Raw genomic sequence first — 24148 nt, 5'->3', positions numbered from 1 at the left:
CTGTAAAGAACTAAAATAAAAATAAACACCACCACAATAAGGTTTTGGATAAGGTTAGTTTATTTCAGATGTAAGCTCTTTGTACAAACAAACCATTCTGGATCATGCATTTAAACTTACACTGCTTTCAATTATATTGTATTCACTGTGTAACCGGAACAGAGTCAATCTAACATTTTATATTATGCATGTCAAACACACCTGAATTGCAGCATTTATTTTGGCAGACATAACATGAAACAATCCATCTCTGTAAACATCCTGGTGCATCTTCTCTATAGCCTCTCCAATCGTACCCAAAATACACAATGCTTAAATATGTGAACTACTTTGCAATGTGGAGCACCCTTTAAATATTATCATGGTAATGTGGGGAATGGCCCCGGCAATTCACCCGCAGCAAGCTCTAACACATAGTAACCTGTTTAATGGGATTTATTAATGGGAGACATTACAGGAGGCATTAGACATAGAAAATTGGTGTAGGAGTAGGCCATTCGGCCCTTCGAGCCTGCACCGCCATTCAATATGATCATGGCTGATCATCCAACTCAGTATCCTGAACCTGCCTTCTCTCCATACCCCCTGATACCTTTAGCCCCAAGGGCCACATCTAACTCCCTCTTAAATATAGCCAATGAACTGGCCTCAACTACCTTCATTGGCAGAGAATTCCAGAGATTCACCACTCTGTGTGAAAAATGTTTTTCGCATCTCAGTCCCAAAAGATTTCCCCTTTATCCTTAAACTGTGACCCCTTGTTCTGGACTTCCCCAACATCGGGAACAATCTTCCTGCATCTAGCCTGTCCAACCCCTTAAGAATTTTATAAGTTTCTATAAGATCCCCCCTCAATCTTCTAAATTATAGCGAGTACAAGCCAAGTCTATCCAGTCTTTCTTCATATGAAAGTCCTGACATCCCAGGAATCAGTCTGGTGAACCTTCTCTTTACTCCCTCTATGGCAAGAATGTCTTTCCTCAGATTAGGAGACCAAAACTGTACGCAATACTCCAGGTGTGGTCTCACCAAGACCCTGTACAACTTCAGTAGAACCTCCCTGCTCCTATACTCAAATCATTTTGCTATGAATGCTAACATACCATTCGCTTTCTTCACTGCCTGCTGCACCTGCATGCCTACTTTCAATGACTGGTGTACCATGACACCCAGGTCTCGCTGCATCTACCCTTTTCCTAATCGGCCACCATTCACATAATAGTCTACTTTCATGTTTTTGCTACCAAAGTGGATAACCTCACATTTATCCACATTATACTGCATCTGCGATACATTTGCCCACTCACCCAGCCTATCCAAGTCATCTTGCAGCCTCCTAGCATCCTCTTCACAGCTAACACTGCCCCCCAGCTTCGTGTCATCTGCAAACTTGGAGATGTTGCATTCAATTCCCTCGTCCAAATCATTAATATATATTGTAAATAGCTGGGATCCCAGCACTGAGCCTTGCGGTACCCCACTAGTCACTGCCTGCCATTCTGAAAAGGACCCGTTTACTCCTACACTTTGCTTCCTGTCTGCCAGCCAGTTCTCTATCCACATCAATACTGAACCCCCAATACCGTGTGCTTTAAGTTTGTATACTAATCTCTTATGTGGCACAGTGGTAGAGTTACTGCCTTACAGCACCAGAGACCCGGGCTCGATCCTGACTAGGGGTGCTGTCTGTATGGAGTTTGTATTTTCTCCCCGTGACCGCATGGGTTTTCCCCGGGTCCTCTGGTTTCCTCCTACATTCCAAAGACGTACAGGTTTGTAGATTAACTAGCTTCATTAAAAATTGTAAATTGTCCCTAGTGTGTAGGATAGTGCTAGTGTATGGTGATCGCTGGTCGGTACAGACTCGGTGGGCCGAAGGGCCTGTTTCCACGCTATCTTTAAACTAAACTAAACGGAATACTGACTGTTGGTCAACATGGAACCTCTACATCCTCTCTGAACTTCCCCAAAAATTCCATTATGGAATTTTTTAAATCGACCTGAAAATGTGGACGGCATTTAACACCGTAATATGTTGTAATAACATGCTTATTTCAACATATTACACGAGAAATTGTTTGTTTTAATTTAGTCCTGTAGTTATTAGAGTCTTTCGATTGACAGAACATCATTAGCAGCTGTCAAACTGGAAATGGCACCATGTTTTGCACACAATACTTCTGATGTTTAATGATAGAAAGATGTATGATTTCTTACCCAGATTCTGGTTTGCATGTTTTAGTAGGAAGGAACCGCAGATGCTGTTTTAAACCAATGATAGACCCAAAAAGCTGGACTAACTCAGTGGGTCAAAGAACATCTCTGGAGAAAAGGAATAGGTGACGTTTCAGGTCGAGAACTTTCTTCAGCCTGAAGTCTATGTCTGTGCCTATCTTCTGCATGTTTTAGTAGATCTGTGTCTCTGCTGGACCCTAGGGGAAGCTGGAATGCAATAGCTTTGCAGAGAACAAGAGCACTGAGACTGAAGTACCAGCAAACATATTACTGGGAATGACCTTGCATTGCAACTACAAACGAAGGAATTCAGGACCATCACGGATCAAGATCTGTGCTGGCATGCAGAGGCCTGGGATATTGATTCTGATACACGATCTTACATGCCACTGCAGCAGAATATAATTTCAAGTATTAAATAAACAAATGGCAAAAAATGAAATGAAGATTGTTTTTCTTCCACAGATTAGAGTCAGTCATAGAGATTCAGCAAGGGAACAGACCCTTTAACGCACCATCCACCTTATACCTAATGCCACTAATCCCATGTTTAGTTAGCACGTAACAAAAGCTTTTCACTGTACTTTGGCATACGTGACAATAAACAAAACTCAAACTCAGATCCGTTTTTATTTTCCTCATCAGTTTCTCCCAGATTCTACCGCGTACCTGCCTAGAGTTATACATCACGGAAACAGGCACACCAGCCCAATTTGCCCATGCCGACCAAAATGTCCCATCCGCGCTAGTCCTTCCTGCCCGTGTTTGGCCCATGTCACTCTAAACCTTTCCTATCCATGTACCCGTCCAAATGCCTTTTAATTGGGATAAGTATCTGGGTACACTTTGTTTCCTACTAAGCAGTTTAATTTATCGATGTGACTTTTTATCCATCTCCAGCCAAGATGGTGAAACATTAAGTGTGTATTTTTATGCTTTCCGCACTCTCTCTGGTCCCTTTTTCTAATAATTCAGTAGTAATTCACACAATCTTGATGTAATATCCATTTAACAATAATCCCCACCCAGTAACCTGCTTATACATAATCATGGTCCATGCATACTAGGGGTGAGTGACAGTGGTCGGTTAGGTGACCAACTCACGTCTCTGGGATGTGGGAGAAAACCGGAGCACCCGGGGCGAAACCGACAGGGTCACAGGGAGAACATGCAAACTCCACACGGGCGGCACTAGAGGTCAGGTTCGAACCCAGGTGACTGGAGTTATGTGAGATGATGGCTCTGCCAGCCGTGCCTCTGGTGCCGCTCAGGTCTGGAATACTCTCCGGGGCGGGGGGGAGTGGCCTGGGGGCAGTCAGCAGCAGTATACAAGAGGGAGTTGCACTCACATCTGAAAGGGGAGGGGGAGTGGGCAATAAATGGGACCAGCTGGATCTTACACAGAGCCAGTCCAACCTCAATAGACAATAGGTGCAGGAGTAGGCCATTCGAGCCAGCATCGCCATTCAATGTGATCATGGCTGATCATCCCCAATCAGTACCCCGTTCCTGCCTTCTCCCCATATCCCCAGACTGCTATCTTTAAGAGCTCTATCAAGCTCCCTCTTGAAAGTTTCCAGAGAACCGACGTGCAGATTTGTAGGTTAATAGGCATTGGTAAAACATATTGTAAATTGTCCCTAATCTGTAGGAAGGTGCTCGTGTAGGGCTGAATGGCTTTCCATGCCGTTCCCATGCTGCTGTGGGATCTTGCTGTGCACACCACTATAATATTAACTGTGCAGTTGCACATGTGACAAATAAAACTCTTGACTACCTTTCGAGTGTTCATTACCTGTTAAGTGTTTTAACGTGGTAGGAAATGCTGGAAAGTGCCTTACAAATGCAAACACCAACAAAACAGACGCGGGTATAATTACTGAAGATGGACACAAAGTGCTGGTTGCTACCCAGCAAGTTGGGCAGCATCTCTGGAGAAAAAGGATGGGTCGAAAGGAACTACAGATGCTGGTTTAATTCGAAGATAGACACAAAATGCTGGAGTAACTCAGCGGGACAGGCAGCATCTCTCGAGAGAAAAGGATGGATGACGTTTCGGCCTGATTTTTTCAGACTCGTTACTTATCACCACTGATGGATGCAATTTGCAAGTTTATTTGGGTTAAATGCGTTTTTGTTGTTGTCACGAATGGTCTTTGACCTAAGGAGGGGTGTAGGACACGTCGGCAATCACCTCTTACATGCATCTGAACTGCTGTGCGCAGCTTGTTAATCCCTCACTTGCTATCCAGAGCCCCGGCCACACGGAGCTGACGTCCCAGGTTGCCGCTGGTGGACGAATGACGCTGCAAATACCAGGAAGCTGGAGAAACATTGACGGCATCTGAAAAAGTGAGACTGAAAAACCGGGTTGAGTGTACCGCGGATTGGATTGCAACACCAGCCGGGTGCTCACTCTACGGCCTCGACTGGACGGCGACTTCAACCCCGCTTTAGTAGTGTCATTGTCAAAATGATTCTGCGGTCCAACATTTATAATCGATGATAGACACAAAAAAAACTGGAGTACTCAGCGGGCCAGGCAGCATCTCTGGAGAAAAGGAATAGGTGACGTTTCAGGTCGAGACCCTATTTTCAGACTCAGAGTCAGGGGAGAGGGAAACGGGAGATATTAAAAGGAACATAGAAAAAATTAATGAAAGATATGCAAAAATAACAAACCAAAGCCAGCAAATCAAGGAAAGGTGGAGCTCACAATGGTCCATTGTTAGCTGTGGGGAAGGTGGATGCAAACAGTGAAACTCAGCAGGATGACGGTAAAACTAGTACAACGACCAGGGAGGGGCAGGGATGGAGATAGAGGGAATGCAAGGGTTACTTGCAGTTAGAGAAATTAATTTTCATACTGGGTTGCAAGAGAAATATGAGATGCTGTTCCTCCAATTTGCATTTGGCCTCACAAGATTCAAAATTCAATTTAATTGTCACATGTGCCAATTAAAGTACAGTGAAATTTGAGTTACCATACGGCCTTGCTAAGTAAAAAGCAAAAATACACACAGCACATAAAGTAAAGTTTAATATAAACATCCACCACAGTGGAATCAACATTCCTCACTGTGATTGAAGGCAATAAAGTTCAGTCATCTTCCTCCTTTGTTCACCAGTGGTCGGGGCCTTTGGTCGGGGCCTTTGGTCGGGGCCTTTGAACGGGGCCTTTGAACGGGGCCGTTGTCGACGGTCCGCTGTTCAAGACCTCCTGTCGGGATGATCGGAGCTCAGGCGTCGGGATGGATTGGAACACGCCACGGCATGGAGCTCCCGAGTCCGCCGCTTCTTACCGGAGACCGCTGCTTCACGGTGTTACCCGCGGTCGGAGCTCCAACACTGGCGATCCTCGGCAAAAGATTCCAGGTCTGCTCCGCATCCGCGGCTTGAAGCCTGGAAAGGCCGCACCACTCTACGTTGTAAGCTGCAGGGGGGAGGGGGGGGACGGAGATGCGACACAGAAAAAAATTGCATCTCCGTCGAGGTAAGTGACTGGAAACAGTTTTCCCCGACCCCCCCCCAGCACCCTCCACATAAAACATATCAAGAGACATCAAAAGAAACATTCAAGACATACCTAAAATAATAAAAACAGAGGACAAGACAGACTGCTGGCGAGGCGGCCATTATCAATGAACGGTTCAGCATTCAGGACCTACCGTAGAGTAGAATCACACTCATGGGTGTACATATCATCAATGTGTGTCCTGGTTCAACCACAATGATACTACGACCAAGAAAGCACACTAATGCCTCTATTTTTCCATTAAGTTAAGGAAATTCTTCATGTTTCCAATACCAATTTCTACAGGTGGACCATAGAAAGCATCGTATCCAAATGCATACAGTAACCAGAGACACAAAGAATTACATATGCTTTAATCTTGAGCAGAACACATAGTGCTGGAGTAACTCCGCAGGTCAGGCAGCATCTGTGGAGGAAATGGATAAGTGATCTTTCGCATCAAGACCCTTCTTCTTTGTGTTGACACAAGACAACTTTATGCTGGTCTGGCAACTGCTCTGTCCAAGACCACAAAACAATTGCAGAGTTGTGGATGCAGCACAGTCCATCACTAAACCAGCCTCTCTCCCATCCACTCCATCTATACGTCACATGGCATCGTGAATGGAACCAACATAATCATGGACCCATCACACCCTGTCTTCTGTCTTCTCCCCTCTCCAGACGGGCAGATGCAAAAGCTGGAATGCGCGTACCACCAGAATCATGAACAGTTTCTTCCGCGGTGTTATCAGACTCTTGAACAGGCCTCTCATATGATTGGGATGAATTTTCCAATCTCCCAGTCTACCTCGTTGAGGCCTCTACACTATTGTTTTTATCTGCTACATCTGCAACACTATATCTGTACTCAGTCCCCTTTCTCTGTTGCACTCATTTATGGTATGATTTGCCTGGATAGCATGCAAAACAAAATGTATCCCTGTAGCTCGATGAATGTGATAATAATAAACATGTACCAATACCTGGATGATTGGAAAAATAATTTAAAAATAAAATATACAATATACTTTAAAAATTGAATGACAATTTATGAGATTGTGATTTTAAATCATCTTCAATATTAAACATTACTGTAAATTAAGAATTTAGCTTTGCCAGTACTACTGCATCTTATTAACAGACAGATCTCTATCAAAATATTACAGATTCCTTCAGGATATTTGAGTTGTTATCATGCAGTGTATTTCAAATCTTAAACCAAGGACTCACCTACTCAAGTGATGCGAAAAAACATGACCCTACTTCCTAACAGTTTTAATGACAGTTTGGTTATATTTACCTTTTAATCAGTAATAAACTGCCAGATTATCACATTACTTTTTGCAGGATCTTGCTGCGCACAAATAGGCAGACAAATTTCAAGGATTACAGCAGTGACTACACTTCAGAACCATTTAATTAGCTAAGAGGTACTTTGTTATATCCTGACACCGTGAAAATGCAAGTTTGCTCTTCCATCAAATGATCAATTCCTGCAGCAATTGGTCAAGTTTCTTCCCCGCGATAATGGGCATGTGAGAAGGTAGTGGGATACAATAGAACCTATACTCTTGCACCAGCCATTTCAAAAGAAAGAGGGAGAGATTCTGACCTGCACAACAAGCTCTCTACTTTCCCCTTTACTAACAGAATATTCTGGCTGTCAGACACCTACTGAGGAGAGAGAAACTTTTAATGTTTCAGACTGAAGAAGAGTCGCGATACGAAATATTGCCCAACAATGATCTATAGAGATGCTGCCTGTTGATTTACCCCAGAATTGTGTCTTTTTATAAACCAGCATCTGCAGTTCCGTGTGTCTAATGTTTCAGTCAATGATCTTTCATCGGAACCAGTTACGGTCAACTTGCGGATTATTTTCAGAATTATCTGTTTTCATTTTAGATTGATATTTTGCCTTTTAATGGAAATAGGTAGAGCCAGGATGTTTAGGCGCGGAAAAACTCTGAAATGGGCAGGCAAAAAGACATAATAAAATTACAAAAAAGGCACAAAAAGGCATTTATTGACAAAAAAAGGCATGTATTTCCAACACCAAAATATGGTTAAAAAAAGTAAAAATGGTACCATGAATTTAGGGTGTTTGTTAATCACATTGGTGCAGCAGTAGAGTTGCTGCCTCTCAACACCAGAGACCTGGGTCCAATTCTGACTATGGGTGCTGTCTGTATGGAGTTTGAATATTTTACCTGCAACTACATGGATTTTCTTCAGGTTCTCTGGTTTTCCCCCACATTCCAAAGATGTGCAGGTTTGTAGGTTAATTGACTTCTGTAAATTGTCCCTAGTGTGCAGGATAGAACGGTCGGCATGGATACGGTGGTCGGCATGGCTGAACTAAACTAAATTATATATGACTTCTTATGACTAGGATGTTGTTGACAAGGTTGACATTTATTGCACTTCCCTGTGCACCAAGAATTAGTGTGGGGAATCTTCCCCATGAACCACTTGTGGCTTTATAACTGCACTTTGAATGGACGACATCTGAAAGAAGATGATATCACACAACGTATTTTAATAATTTGGTTGGAGCCTTTTGATAATGATTTTAATTGTGTGGGATTAAAGTCTTGTGTAGTCCAGACCAGGTAATGAACTTCCCATCCCCAAGAAACTTTATTGAACTAGTTTTGTTCCTGAACAGATCCAATACGCCAGAGCTATGTTTGCAAGCACCGAGTTATTATTTTCAGATATTTAAAAAAATCTATATTTGAATTCTTGTGCTCCCATGGAGGGAATGCAGCCTGTACTTTCCTATTCATGGCTAAAATACTGTGATTACTAAAGGTGATTTGTCTTCCCAGATAATGGTTAGAGCGAATGTTGAGGAAAGCAATATCTGCAAGAGCCATAGGGAGAGAGACTCATTTTTATTCTATCGAATTATGCCTTAATCATGAATTAATAAAGAAATTGAGAAAAGTAACTAAACTCTCAGAAAAAGGACAATCATTCCAAGATCTCGGAGACAAGATAATTACATCCAAAGGTTTGAGTGCTCCTGATAATAATTCCACCATTGGCTACCATACCTTCATCGGCCGAAGCAATCTCTTCCTCCCCTAAATTGTCCTCCACTTCTCTGCCGCTTTCCACTCCTTTCAGATGCTCTTTGAAATTCTAACTCCACAATATAAATGTTGGTCATATATCTTCATACCACCTCTGTGCCTCAATGTCAATTTTTGTTAGTTGAAGCACCTATGAAACACCCTGAGATACGTTACCTCAGTAAAAGTGCCATTTAAATGGCCACCATTGCTTGCCGCATTGGTTGCTACGTTGTTTAATGAGAAAATGGCCAATATTGAGGGAAAGGGAGAGTTCAGAGAATTATGCTGAAAAATATAGGCTATAGCTCCTGTGTGAGAGATGTCTTGTCTCTCAAGTGTGATATTAACCTGAATCCCTGCATTCCTCTCGGGTGCATGTAAAACCTCCCATGGCATTACAGAAACAAAATCTCCAAACTATACATCACTGCTAATACACTTTCTGGTCATTCAAAAATATAAATCACGAGTGGTTAACTAACAGGCAGGCCCCTTAACCCTCCATTCTGTAAAATCATGGTTGGTCTGTTTTTAACCTCAACTTTGTGGGTAACCTTTAACCATTCTTACCACACGCTAAGGATAAGGTTGATAAGGATCAAACTATGCTATTCAAAATCTCTGCTTCCGCTGCTTTTTGAGAAGAGAATCCCAGAACTATATAAAATTATGAGAGGAATAGGTAAGGTAGACAGTTTGAACTTTTACCTCAGTGTGGAAATTACAAAGACTAGAGGGCATAGCTTTAAACTGATGGGCAAAGTTGAAAGGAGGTGTGTGGCATATTTTACACATGTGGGTCCCTGTAACATGCTGCCAGGAGTGGTGGTGGAAGCAGAGACAATAGTGGCATTTACGAAGCTTTTAGAAAGGCACATGGAGGTGAAAGGATTAAAGGGATATGGATCATATGCAGGCAAAGGACATTATTTGATTTTGTCATCACATTTGGCACAGACATTGTGGGCTAAAGGGGCTGTTCTATGATCTATGAATCTCCACTCCCTAAGAGAATATTTTTCACCTCATCTCCCTTCAATGAATGATCTTTTACTTTTAATAGAGACCCCTCTTGGTGAATTGGCCACACACACAAAGAAACATCTTCCTTACATCTACCCTGACCAGATCCCTCATAATATTTGCTCAGATGGTGATTATCACACACTGATGTATGCAAAGTGTTGCCCCCTCCAACAGTGAATGACATCTCAATTCTGAGTGTAAGGGACAATGAAAAGCACCATGTAAATGATCATAAAAGCTGCAGATGCTGTAAATCTAAAACAGAAAAGGCAAGATAAAAATGAACAGCTCAGGAAGCATCTGTGGAAAGAGAAGCAGCGGGCATAAGATTCCACGTGACAGGGGTAAGATTTAAAGGGTACCTCAGCGGCAGACGTTTCACACAGAGGCTGCGGGTATGTGGAATGAGCTGCCAGAGAAAGTGGTAGAGGCAGATACAATAATATTGCTTAAAAAACATTTGGACAGGTGCGGTGGGTGGGAAAGGTTTAGAGGGAAATGGGTCAAATGCAGGCAAATGAAAGTTCAGGTAGGCAACTTGGTCAATGTGGACAGGTTGGGCTGAATGGCCTGTTTCTCTACTGTTTTACCCTATGGCTATACTTCTGATGAATGGTCTTTAACCTGAAACATTAATTGTGTTTCTCTTCCCACAGATGCTGCCTGACCTGCTGAGTATTTCCGACACTTTCTTTTTCAGACACTATTTTGGATCGAAGACCCTTCAATACATAAATGGAAGTTATCCACGAGGTTAACTTTCAGGACCTTTGACAATCGCCGTATATATATATATATATATATATATTGTTGAAGTGTGCTAGTTCTGGCACCAGTAGATGTTGATGTGCTTTTAGCTGCACTGCTTTGATGTTTCGCTCTCATTCTCCCTGTGTCTCCAGTGCGCTCCGGCTCCAGGCTTTGGAGGCTGTCAGCATGTTGGTGTGTGCACATATCCACCCACTGAGAAGATGGTGCTGAGCGTGAGCTGTACAGCGACTGTTGGCTTCGGCGGCACCTGGGATCTTTCAGGCTGAGCTGCCCGGCTCCCAGTATCGGCGCATCAGTGAATTAACAGCGCACTGATCCTGTCTCCTTGCATCTCCTTAAAAAAAAATCCCCCGGCGTCTCCTTATTATAATCAATTTACCCAGCCGTCTCTCTACCTGCCAGCGAGACGTGTCCCTGGAATCCTCCCGGCTGTGGACCGGCCGTGTTTATTTCATGAGTCCCCCAGCGAATGAATGACCCCCCCTCCCCCGGCACGCTGATGCAACGCCAAGCAGCATCTTAAACGGGACTTTATCCCGATTCAACGCAGATATATAACCTTCCTGCTCCTGCCTGCCGTGGGGATGGATGACATTTTGAAGAGGATATCGAAGGAAGCGTCTGGAAGCAAATACAAGCCTTTAAGAGATGCCTGCACCTTAGCGTGCGGTAAGAGATCATCTTTCACCTTTCTATCTCGATGAATTGTCACCCATATATGTGAATCTGCTGTGCTTCCGAGCAGCACACGTAAAATGTTTAAGAAGGAACTGCAGATGCTGGAAAATAGAAAGTACACAAAAATGCTGGAGAAACTCAGCGGGTGCAGCAGCATCTATGGAGCGAAGGAAATAGGCAACGTTTCGGGCCGAAACCTGAAGGGTTTCGGCCCGAAACGTTGCCTATCTCCAGCACATTTAAAATACGTTTGGAATTTAAAAGGTCATTGCAGCCAGGGGTAAGCGAGTTCTGAGGCACTGGTTACTTGCTGAGAGAAACCCATTGATAGGATACACATTCACATTATTTCTCTAAGGATTTTTATTATAGAATTATATCACAAGTCAGTGACCATTCAGCCAATTCTCACTCTGCAAATGTTTATTTTCCAAATGTTTACCCCCGTTCCATTTTGGAAAATGCTTTTGCATCTTCCTTCATCTTTGTTCCAGCTATTCCATTCCAAGTCGTCAAAAGTCTCTGTAGAAGGTATATATCGAATAAGACTTTCGAATAAGACTTGAAAGTGCTGGAAATACTCTGCATGTCAGGCAGCATCTGCGGGGAGAGAAGCAGAGCCAGTGTGTTACGTCGGCGATCTTTCTTCAGCATTGCGAGGTTAGGAGTGTAGCAACTTTTAAGTTTGGGAGAGGGGAGGGGTAGACCAGGTGGACGGGTGTAGTCTGATGAAGGTTGAATGATGCAAATGTTTGTGGAGGTGCTGCCACGCAGAAGAGAGTGGTAAAACTGTGACTGAGTCACTGCGTCTTGAGGCACAGAAACAGGCCCTTTGGCTCACCTTGGCATTAATGTTGTGGTGTTTCCAGGGCTTGTCCAGGATATATAAGTGTTGTCAGTGTACTTTACTCCACTGGGCAGTGCGTTCCAGATTCCAACCAGCCTCTGAGAGGTGAAAATAACAGGAGAGGTAATGAATCTGAAATTTGAAAAAAAGAGAAAAATCCTGCCTTTTTTTCCCCTCTCTGGGTCTCCCTTCAGTGAAGTTACATTCGGGGTGCTAGATTTATGAAAGCAGTTGTTGTTGTTGAGGATAGCACCCTTGTCTTTGCTTCAAGTCACGCTCCATTGACACGAACAAAGGTGGTCAGGTGAAGAGAGAGATGTTGGGTTGCGGGCCTGCAGTAGCTCAGGGCTTATCTGGGCTTACCTGGATCGGAGGCACTCCAGTACTTCCAACATGTGGACCAGACTTTGGATTTTTTCTTTGTAACAGGTGCTAGAATGTGGCAACTGTGCATTTCTGGGTTGTGCAAAATAATTTCACTGGGCTGTACATATGTGAGAATAGAGAAGCATTGAAACATTGACAAAGTCTTCATTTGAGGGAATGTAACATTGTCATCAGTGCCCTCTGATGCTGTCGCTGATTGATGTAAAATCTACGATGTAAAAGAACACATGCTATTATTTTAACTCTAATCAACATTATTAAAACTTCTAGTGTAGGAAGGAACTGCAGATGCTGGAGTAACTCAGCAGGACAGGCAGCATCTCTGGAGAGAAGAATGGGCAGCGTCTCTGGAGAGAAGAATGGGCGATGTTTTGGGTTGAGACACTTCTTTAGAGTGATGAAGGTCTCGACCCAAAACGTCGCCCATTCCTTCTCTCCAGAGATGCCGCCTGTCCCGCTGAGTTACTCCAGCTTTTGTGTCTTATCTTCCATATTAAAACTTCATTATCGTGATAGGAGCTTCATGTGTGAACTGGCCACTTTATCACCATGACTGCATAAGTATTTATTTGGTGATGAAGTGCTTTGGGGTAGAAAAGCAGTTTACATGGCATTACATTAAATGTTGAGATGAGAAACCTCCAGGTCAGAAGCCATCTCCTGTCTTTCCTCAGCTAAATCTACCAGCATGAATCTCCCTACCCTTCTCCCTCGTGTGTGTCTCTAACCTCCTCATACATGACCCTGTACTGTTTGCTTCAGTTTCTCCCTGTGGGAGTGAGTTCTACGTTGTCATCTCCCTTGGCAGACTGAAATGTTTTTCCTTGTTACATATTGGAATTCTTGGTCTGCCTTATATTGATTTTAAAGATCTCCATGAGGTCACCCCTCAGTCGCATTAAGATAAAAGAGACAGAGGGACCTGAAACATATACTCTTGCACTTCTGTTATCATCTTTGTAAATAATCTCTACACATTCTCCAGTTCCTCTGGGTCATTTTGGCAATCAGAACAGTACATAGTACCTAACATATGGTCCACCGAAGATTTGAAATAGATTTGGCATAACTTCCCTGCTTTTAAATTCCCTTCCTGAAGAAATAAGCCACAATGCTTGGTTTGCTTTTTTGTAATGGTCTTGCTAACCTGTGATGCAAATTGATGGGAGATAAATTGTACCCCAAGATCCCTTTATTATAAGGTCATAAAGTCAGCACTGAAACTAGCCATGTTGTTCTTATCTACATTAATCCCATTTATCTGTATTAGGTCCATGGTCTTTTAATGTAATTGAAGTCTATATTCTTCTTAAATGCCGTGAGTATCTGCCTCCATTGACTCTTTAGGCAACACACTCCAAATCCTGACCACTCTCTGTGTGGAACAATTCCCCCTTAGATCCCCTCTAAACTTATCCCTCTCTCATCTTGTTGTCATCAACACTGAACTATGGCAAAAAAAAAAACTAACTTCCTACCATATTTATCCCAGATTAATTTAAATTAAGAAATTGTGTGCAGCTCACCCTCTACCTCCTCCACGCTAGTGAAAACAATCCCAGCCTTTCCAGTCTCTCCTTCAAACTGAAATGCATTAATCAAGATAACATCCTGGTGAATCTCCGCTGCATTCACCCATCCTTCCGTGCTTCCTCTAACACAACAAGACTTGCACCTTTCATGTTATAAATGACCCACCCATATTATTTTTTATCTTTTTACCGGCTATCATAAGTACCTGCCGACTCGTGTTCAGATCCCTTGTGAGTGCAATGACAGGGTCAATTTCTTCACATCTGTTTTGAACACCTCTATTAAATTTGCTACAGGATGGAAACATAGAAAAATAGGTGCAGGAGTAGGCCATTCGGCCCTTTGAGCCAGCACCATCATTCTATATGATCATTGCTGATCATTTAAAATCAGTATCCCGTTCCTGCATTTTCTCCATATTCCTTGATTCCTTTAGCCCCAAGAGCTAAATCTCTCTTGAAAACATCCAGTGAATTGACGATAATTGTCGTCGTCTTCTCCAGATTGCTTTATTCCAACATTCCCAAACCATTCGAGTAAATTCACCCTCCCCAAACTTTGTCTGTCCTGTTACACCCAGTATGTTCCTCAGCTGTGGCCCACATAGTGAAACTTACAGAAGATAACTCCCTGCTTCTGTTCTCCATGGATCTGTTATGTAAAAAAGAAAGGATTAGTGAAGATGAATGTTGTTCCCTTACAGTTCGAAACGGGTGAAATTATAATGGGAACCAAGGAAATGGCAGAACAGTTAAACAAGTAATAATAATAATACATTTTATTTATGGGCGGCTTTCAAGACTCTCAAGGACACCTTACAAAATTTAGTAAACAGAATATAAAACATGTAAGCGGAATGAAACAAAAAAATAACGACAATAAATAATTAAATAAATAAATAAATAGATAAATAAATAGTAAAGAAATAAATAGTAAAGACATCAACAAAGACACAATTCAAAGACACAATTCAAAGAGAGAGCAGCGGCAGCTAACCACGCCAGCTTTCACTCTCCCTTCCGGCAGCCATCTTGGAAACGGAACAATAACGATCTTTAACATAGAAACATCCCCCCACAATGGTTACCATTATGGGGGAAGGCACAATGTCCAGTCCCCATCCCCAGTTCACCCATAGTCAGGCCAATTGAGGCCTCCACAGTTGCCTCTATGGAGGCCCGATGTTCCAGGCCGTTCTCGCCGGGAGATGGTGCTCCGATGTCGGGAGAGTCCTCTCAGCGGCTAGGGACACCTGGAATGGCCGCTTCCTTACCGGAGACCGCGGCTTCCGAAGCCGATAAGGCCGCAACGGTTGGAGCTCCACCACTGGCGATCTCATCGAGAGATCCCAGGCTCCAGATGTTGAAGTCAGCGCCGCCGCACGCAGCTGCCCGCTCCGCAGACCCGCAGCTCCGCGATGTTTTTATCGGCGGTCTTCAGCTCACCGGAGCTCCAGCGCGGCGACCCAGGCAAGGCACCGCCCGCTCCGCTCTGCGATAGCGCTCCAGCGCTGTGTCGCTGCCGAAGCCGAGGTGCTGGGCGGTCCCCTCGGGAAAACGCCGCTCCAGGCCCGCTGGTAGGCCGCGAGGACGGGTCGACGGTGCAGCCCGGAGAAAAGCTGCCTCTCCGACCAGGTAGGGACCTAGAAAGTAGTTTCCCCCTTCCCCCCCATAAAAAAGTCTAGACCTCCTAAAAACAAACACTGAAACTCACTAAAAATTAAAGAAAAGAGTGAAAAAGACGGACAGCTGCTAGCTAGCAGCCGTGCCCCAAGATGGCACCCCCTCTAAGTACTTAGATTCTGTCTTCACTAAGGAAGGCACAAACAATCTCCCGGGAATACTAGGGGACCAAGGATCATGTGGGAGGGAGGAACTGAAGGGAATCCACATCAGTCAGAAAATGGTGTTAGGTAAACTGTTGGGGCTGAAGGCACATAATTCCCCAGGGCCTGATGGTCTGCATCCCAGAGTACTGAAGGAGGCTGGCCCTAGAAATCGTGGATGCATTGGTGATCATTTTCCAATGTTCTCTCGACTCTGGATCAGTTCCTGTGGGCTGTAGGGTAGCAAATGTAACCACTTTTCAAGAAAGGAGGGAGAGAGGAAACAGGGAATTATGGACCAGTTAGCCTGACATTGGTAGTGGGGAAGATGCTGGAGTCGATTATTAAAGAAGTTATCACAGCACATTTGGAAAGCAGTGACAGGATTAGTCAAAGTCAGCATGGATTAATGAAGGGGAAATCGTGCTTGCCTAATCTTTTGGAATTTTTTGAGGATGCAACAAGTAGATTGGATAAGGGAGTGCCTGTGGATACGATGTATCTGGACTTTCAAAAAGCCTTTGACAAGGTCCCACACAAGAGATCAGTGTTCAAAATTAGAGCACATGGTATTGGGGTAGGGTATTGACATGGATAGAGAACTAGTTGGTGGACAGGAAGGAAAGAGTAGGAATTAACGGGTCCTTTTCAGAATGGCACGTAGTGACTAGTGGTGTGCCGCAAGGCTCGGTGCTGGGATCCCAGTTATTTACAATATATATTAACGATTTAGTCGAGGGAATTAAATGTAACATCTCTAAGTTTGCAGATGACACAAAGCTGGGTGGCAGTGTGAACTGCGAGGAGGATGCTATGAGGATGCAGGGTGACTATGTTGGGTGAGTGGCAGATGCACGGGAGTTGCAGTATAATGTGGATAAATGTGAGCTTTTCCACTTTGCTGGCAAGAACAGGAAGGTAGATTATTATCTGAATGGTGTCAGATTAGGAGAAGGGGTGGTGCAATGAGACCCCGGTGTGCTTGTACATCAGTCACTGAAAGTAAGCAGGCAGGTACAGCAGGCTGTGAAGAAAGCTAATGGCATGTTGGCTTTCATTGCAAGAGGATTTGAGTTTAGGAGCAAGGAGGTCCTACTGCAGTTGTACAGAGCCCTGGTGAGACCACACCTGGAGTATTGTGTGCATTTATGGCCTCCTAATTTGAGGAAGGACATTATTGCTATTGAGGGAGTGCAGCATAGGTTCACCAGGATAATTCCCGGGATGGCGGCACTGACATATGATGAAAGAATGGGTCGACTGGGCTTGTATTCGCTGGAATTTAGAAGGATGAGGGGGATCTTATAGAAACATATAAAATTCTTAGAGGATTGGACAAGGTAGGTGCAGGAAAAATGTTCCCTATGTTGGGGGGAGTTCAACCAGGGGTCACAGTTAAAGAATAAAGGGTAGGCCATTTAGGACTGAGATGAGGAAAAACGTTTTCACCCAGAGAGTTGTGAATCTGTGAAATTCTCTGCCACAGAAGGCAGTGGAGGCCAATTCACTGGATGTTTTCAAGAGAGAGATATTTAGCTCTTAAGGCTAAGGTAATCAAGGAATATGGGGGAAAAGCGGAAAGGTACTGATTTTCGATGATCAGCCATGATCATGTTGAATGGCAGTGCTGGCTCAAAGTGCTGAATGGCCTCCTCCTGAACCAATTTTCTATGTTTCTATGTTTTGAAACCAGGATCCATGTAAATGTCTGTTACATCATCATAGGATATTAAGACGATACTACACTTGATCTCATTTTATAAACTGAATTGATGGTAGTGGTGGTTAAGATGCACTGAGGTTGAACCAATCTCCTGTTTCGCCAATTATGGGAGTTGGATGAGACAAGCCAAAGTGTCTCTGGTCCCACACCTGATCAATATCAAGGGCGGCCACGATGGCACAGCGGTAGAGTTGCTGTCTACCAGCACTTGCCCACAAAGGGTAGTGGGTGCATGGAACAAGCTCCTTGACGTGGTAGTTGAAGCAGGTATTATCGCAAAATTTAAGAAACATTTAGACAGGTACATGTATACGACAGGTGAAGAGGGATATGGGCCTAATGCAGGCAGGTAGGACTAGTGTAGATGGGACATGTTAGCCGGTATGGCTCCGTTGGTCTGAAGAGCCTGTTTTCATGCTGTAAGACTTTATGGGGTTTTGACGCTATGAATGGTGCCTTGAGGTGATAGACATGACTGAGCCTGGTGGATGGAACCGAAGATGGAAGGTTTCTTTAGCATCCTGTACAATTTCAATCAACATTGCTATAACATGTGAAACAGGAGCAGCGTGAACAATTCTGATCAGTGTGATTTGGCAATCAAGGAGCTGTAGGGAGCAGCGATCAATATGACTAGAGAGTATGAGGCAAACAAATGGGGCTGAAGTCCACCATGTTCTTCCAGGGGGGTGGCCTGCATAATAGGGTCTTAAAAGAAGTGGTTGCAGAGACAGCGGATGTGTTGGGTATATTTGGATTCTGGAGAGGTCCCACAGGATAGGCAAACTGCAAATGTAACAGCACTGTTCAAGGAAGAAGGGTTGCAAAAGCAGGAAGTTCTCAGATTGTTAGACGAACACTTGTCATTGGGGTATTCTTTAATTTTCTATTACGAAGATAATAGAATGACATAGAAACATAGAAAATAGGTGTAGGAGTAGGCCATTCGGCCCTTCGAGCCTGCACCGCCATTCAATATGATCATGGCTGATCATCCAACTCAGTATCCTGTACCTGTCTTCTCTCCATACCCCCTGATCCCTTTAGCCACAAGGGCCACATCTAACTCCCTCTTAAATATAGCCAATGAACTGGCCTCAACTACCTTCTGTGGCAGAGAATTCCAGAGATTCACCACTCTCTGTGTGAAAAATGTTTTCCTCATCTCGGTCCTAAAAGATTTCCCCCTTATCCTTAAACTGTGACCCCTTGTTCTGGACTTCCCCAACATCGGGAATAATCTTCCTGCATCTAGCCTGTCCAACCCCTTAAGAATTTTGTATGTTTGGACATTTGGAAAAGCAGTAGACAACTGTCCAGAACCAATATAGTTTTATGAAAGGGTAGTCCTGTTTGAAAAGTTTGCTAGAGTTCGTTGAGAATGTAGCATAAAGAGGAACCTGGAGATGTAGTGTACCTTGATTTCCAGAAGTCACTTGATAAGGTAACACATAAAAGCTCACAGTTGGTGGTCATGATAATGCATTGACTTGGATGGGAGAGGAACTAACAAAAAACAGAGAGTCAATATAAATGAGTCATTTTTGGGTTGCCACTCAATGGAATGCCATAGGGATCATTGTGGGGCCCCAGCTACTTGCAATGTACATTGATGACTCGGACAAAGGTACTAAGCATGTTACAGCCAAATTTGCCGATGATGCACGTAGGTAGATTAGCAAGATGTGAGAAGGCCACAAAAAGCCTGCATTACAATATAGATAGGTTAAGCATGTGGCAAAAAGATGCTTCGAATATAATTATGCTTTGAAAATTATGAAAATTATACGGTATGGAAAGAAGAATGACAACAAAAATTATTATTATGTGAATAATATATTATATTATTACTGCAAAATATTGTGGTACAAAGGGATGTTGGGTTATGGTCTATGTAACGTAAAATGTTTGTGTAGGAAGGAACTGCAGATGCTGGATTACATCGAAGATAGACACAAAATGCTGGAGTAACTCAGCGGGACAGGCAGCATCTCTGGATAGAAGGAAAGGATGATGTTTTGGGTTGAGACCTGTGTGCAGGTACAGCAGGTAATTTGGAAGATTATTGTTGACCTTTATTGCAAGGGGAAAGGATACTAAAAATGGGAAAGATTGAATGCAATTTTTCAGGGCCTCAGTAAGATCACACTTTGAGCAGTGCAACCAGTTTTGAACTTCCCATTTAAGGAAGGATGTGCTTGTATTGGAGGCAGTGCAGAGAAGGTTCAGTAGGTTGACTCCTGGGTTATAGGTGCTGCTGTGTGAGGAAAGGTTGAACACATTGGGCCTCCACTCATGGCAGATTAACTCATTGAAAACACCTAAGATTCCCGGGAACACTGGCATGGTGAATGCGGAAAGAAGTTGGCAATTGTTGTCTCTGTACCCGACCACGAGGCGGGGTGTGAGAAGATATCGGCACAGATTAAGGAAATACTCTCCTGATGTTGCCCCTGGCGTGAGTGCAACCACTGAAGTACTTTTGAAGTGCAGTCACTGCAGTAATATCGGGAGACGTGGCAGCCAGTGTGTGCACCGGAAGCTTGCAAGAAACGCAGTGACACTAGCTGGCCATCTGTTGTTGATGTTAGATAATGTGTGTTGCCAGGATCCTGGGTAGAATGGACTTTCTTAAAATGGCGTTCGTCAGCGACGTGTATTCACCCAAGAGGACAGACGGGTGTGACGTGCGACTGTCATTCCGGAGGCGGTCAGGATGAGGCAGCCATGCTGTTGCATGTATTTTACCTGAGAGAGGAAAAGATGGGACAGAGTTTGGGGAGGGGGTGGCTGGGATGGAGGAGGAGCCACAGTGAAACAAGGGGACTGGAATTAACAGACATTGCAAACTACAAATGGAGTGGAATCGATCGGGAAAACATGCTTTTTAAAAAAAAGGGGGAAAAAAGAGCTTTCTGCAGATGATGAGTCATCCCTGTTGCTGAGGGCTGATTCACCTGAATGGGTGCCTGGCAACATAGTGTTCTGTTACCATAGAAACCAGGTATTGCCAAGTCTGCTCTTGTACAGTTAAAGCCTTCCCTTGCATTAACTGGATAGATCAGTGAGTGATTCAGAATCATACGTCATCACTGCAAATGGTGCTTTAGCTGAGGTGAATAAAATAGTGAGAGGCTTAGAAAGGGTGAACTCTAGGACCTATTCCTTAACGGAGGTCGATAAGTAGGGGGCCATAGATTTCAGATTTGTTGCTGGAAGGATCGGAGGGGAGCAAAGTGTGGCAGAGATCCTCAATTATTTTATAAAGTACTTGGATAGGCTGTTGAAGGGCCGTAACCTTGAGTGCCATAGACAGAGAGATGGAAAATTAGATTAGCGTAAAATCCAATTTTACATCCTATCTGGATGCATCACAACATGGTTTGGCAACTGCTCTGCAACGTCACAAGAATTTCCAGGGTGATGTGGTCACTAATACAAACCAGTCACCACAAATCCCCCCCCCCCCCCCCCCCCCCCATTCCTTCCCATCGACCATCTACATTGCCCTCGGGCAAGCAGCCAACATAATCTAGCACCACACACAGCCTGGTTAGTCTCTCTTTATCCCCCCTCCCCTTGCAGAAGATATAAACGTTTGAAAGCAGATTTAGGAATAGCTTCCCTGCTGTTATCAGACTGTTGAATGGACCTCTCATAAGCTAAGGATCTTCCAATCAACTTTATTGTGGCCTTTGCACTGTTTTTTCATCTGCACTCTCTCCAAAGCTGCAACACTGTATTCTGTTTTCTTTCTTGTTTTTGCATCTGATGCACTAGGATATGGAATGAACTGCCTGGAAAACACACAAGGCAAGGTCTTCACTGTACCTCAGTACATGTGACAATAATAAACCAATATCAATCCTGTTATCCAATAGAGTCAGTTTGGCTGGATAGACAGAGATCAGCATTACCGTGCTTTAAATGTCTGTGCTTCCATAACCCTGAGAGGATACTCAAAGCTGTGAGAATCCTAGAGAGTTATCACCCTCCGGAGATAGGGGAAGCAGTTCACAAACAAGGTGGGCCGAATGGCCTCCTTTAGCATCATATTTTTCTGTCATGATATTTATTCACGCATTTCTTTCCTCCTCCCACCTTATTCTCTCCTCAATCTATGAAACCCATAGGTCCTCCCCATTGTAAAGGAATTGTGCATGGGGTTTCAAGCAGAGCATTTGACCTGTGGAGAAAGAGGCGGTCTCGTTAGCCCAGTCTGATCTTTCTCACTCGTCAAACAGAAACTGATGCGCCTGAAGAAGGGTCTTGACCCGAAACGTCGTCTATTTCCTTCGCTCCATAGATGCTGCCTCAACCGCTGAGTTTCTCCAGCAATTTTGTCTACCTTCAATTTTCCAGTGTCTGCAGTTCCTCCTTAAATACTGATGCATTATCTGATCTGTCCTCCAATTCTCACCCCATTCTGCCCATGACACTTGGCACACACAATGAGTTTATTCAGTGCAAAATAAACTGCTGAAGGAACTCATCTGGTAGAGACGAAGGGATGTTCAACGTTTTGTTTATTTCAGTTTATTGATACAGCGTGGAAACAGGCCGTTTGGCCTGCCGAGTCTGCGCCAACCAGCGATCCCCGTACACTAGCACTATTCTGCACAATAGGGACAATTTATAATTTTCAATGAAGCCATTTAACCTACAAACCTGTACGTCTTTGGAGTCTGGAAGGAAACCGGATCACCCAGAGAAAATCCATGCGGTCATGGGTAGAACGTACAAACCCCTTACAGACAGCACCCATAGTTCGGATCAAACCCGTGTCTCTGGCGCTGTAAGGCAGCAACTCTACCATTGTGCCACCACCGGGTGGAGACTCTGCATTAAAACTGGGAGTTCCTCCAGCAGTTCTTCCTTGAGCCAGATTCCCGCATCTGCGGACTCTTCTATCTCTCTGGGGTATCCCATGTAGGTCCTATAGAGTGGAGTTCAGGAATCTTTTCCCCTTATCCCCTTAAATAAAACTAGAGGATATATATTTAGGGTAGGGGGTAGGGGGTAAGAGAGTTAGAGGACATTTATGGGGGTACTTTTTCACACAGAATGTTGTGAGAGGATCTGCCTCCATTACCATCCGATATAGTTCATTCCAGATTTCAACCAACCTCAGGTTCTCTCCATGGCATTGGTCAAAGAAAAGGTTTTAATGCAATTAAGGAAGAGCAGTTGTAGGACTCCTTTTACAGAGCCTAAATTAAACAATTAGGCTTCACTTCAAAAGCAAAATTCTTGAGGTACTGGAAGCCAGAAATAAAATCCCATGGGAATGAGAAGAGGAGTTAAAATGGCTTGCAACCAGGAGTTCCAGCAGGCCTGGTGGACAGAGTGCAAAGGTTCAGTAAAATGGGTACCTAGTCTATGCTTGGGCTCATTGATGTAAAGGACGACACAGGGAGCTCCGAACATAGTAGATAAGGTTTGCATGTAAACCTCTGTCTCACATGGAAGGGCTGCCTGGATTCCTGAATGGGGGTGAAGCATGAGGTGGAAGGACAAGTGTTGCATCTCCTGCGTTTGCAGGGGAAAGTACGAGGGGTGAAGAGGGTCTCTGTGGAAAACAGTAAGGTGGTGGGGATAGGAAGATGGGTGGTAATGAGATCATGTTGAAGGTGGTGAAAATGTTGGAGAATTCTGTGTTGGATGTGGAAGCTGGTGGCCACAGAGGTGAGGACTCGGTGGAAATCGTCCCGCCTGGGTGGGTGGAGGAGGGGTTAACGAGGCTAGATCTGTGGGAAAGAGAGCAGACACGAATGAGGGCCCCATCCACAATAACAGTGGGAAGCCATGTTTACTGAAGAAAGAAGATATCTCAGGATGTGCTAGAATGGTTAAATATTTCTGCGGGAAGTGGTAGAGTAATTTAAAATCATAACTCCTGCTCCATTTCGCTTTGTACAGTGTTACAGTTTATAATTGCCTGATTCCTCCATCATTAAATCATGATCGGCACATTAATTCCATCAAACTATTCTCTGATAAGCACTCCCTGTAACCTCCTCCAGCAGTACAATGCCCAGGATCTCTGTGCTCCTCCAGTCTATACACATTATCCCTGTATTTAATGTACCATCACTGGTGGTCATTCCTTCATCTGATCCCCAAATCGCTCCACCTCCTTATTTCTTTCAAGTCTTTAAAGATGATCCTTAACATTTTTACCAAACGCTGATATTCCCCTCGGATTTAGTTTACTGATAATCATGTGGGGCGGAGAGTGAGGTTTATACTATATAATTAATGGAAGTTGGTTAATATAGAATCTATACATATCCATCTTTGCCCATCCCCCCCTTGCCCATCCCTGTCCACAGCCTACATATTGCCAGCAGTGTGAAATAATGCCCAATCAATACACTGTTCAATGGCCTGGCACTACTGTTAATATCACTTTCCATATTCATTGAGTCACCGACTAGAAAACAAAGTATTTGCTCTGAACCTAATTGGCAACATCCTGTTAGCATTTTGTACAGCTCAATCAGCCCTTCGTTCCAAGGGAATGCAA

At 43.9% G+C, this 24148-nt stretch overlaps 1 protein-coding gene across 1 annotated transcript in view; it reads left to right on the top strand.

Annotated features, from left to right (window-relative positions):
* Positions 1-10671: 10671 nt before the first annotated feature.
* The window catches only part of arfgef3 (ARFGEF family member 3), an 85937-nt gene continuing 72460 nt past the window's right edge, over positions 10672-24148 (top strand). The window contains exon 1 of the mRNA XM_055639195.1: positions 10672-11298. Coding sequence (XP_055495170.1) covers positions 11214-11298 — 85 coding nt within the window. The 5' untranslated portion in view covers positions 10672-11213. The remainder of the gene's footprint in view (positions 11299-24148) is intronic.

Source organism: Leucoraja erinacea, chromosome 8, assembly GCF_028641065.1.
Source record: "Leucoraja erinacea ecotype New England chromosome 8, Leri_hhj_1, whole genome shotgun sequence".
In the NCBI taxonomy this organism is placed as follows: domain Eukaryota; kingdom Metazoa; phylum Chordata; class Chondrichthyes; order Rajiformes; family Rajidae; genus Leucoraja; species Leucoraja erinaceus.
Note: the sequence above shows the minus strand (reverse complement) of the source record. Positions and strands in the feature narration are given on the sequence as shown.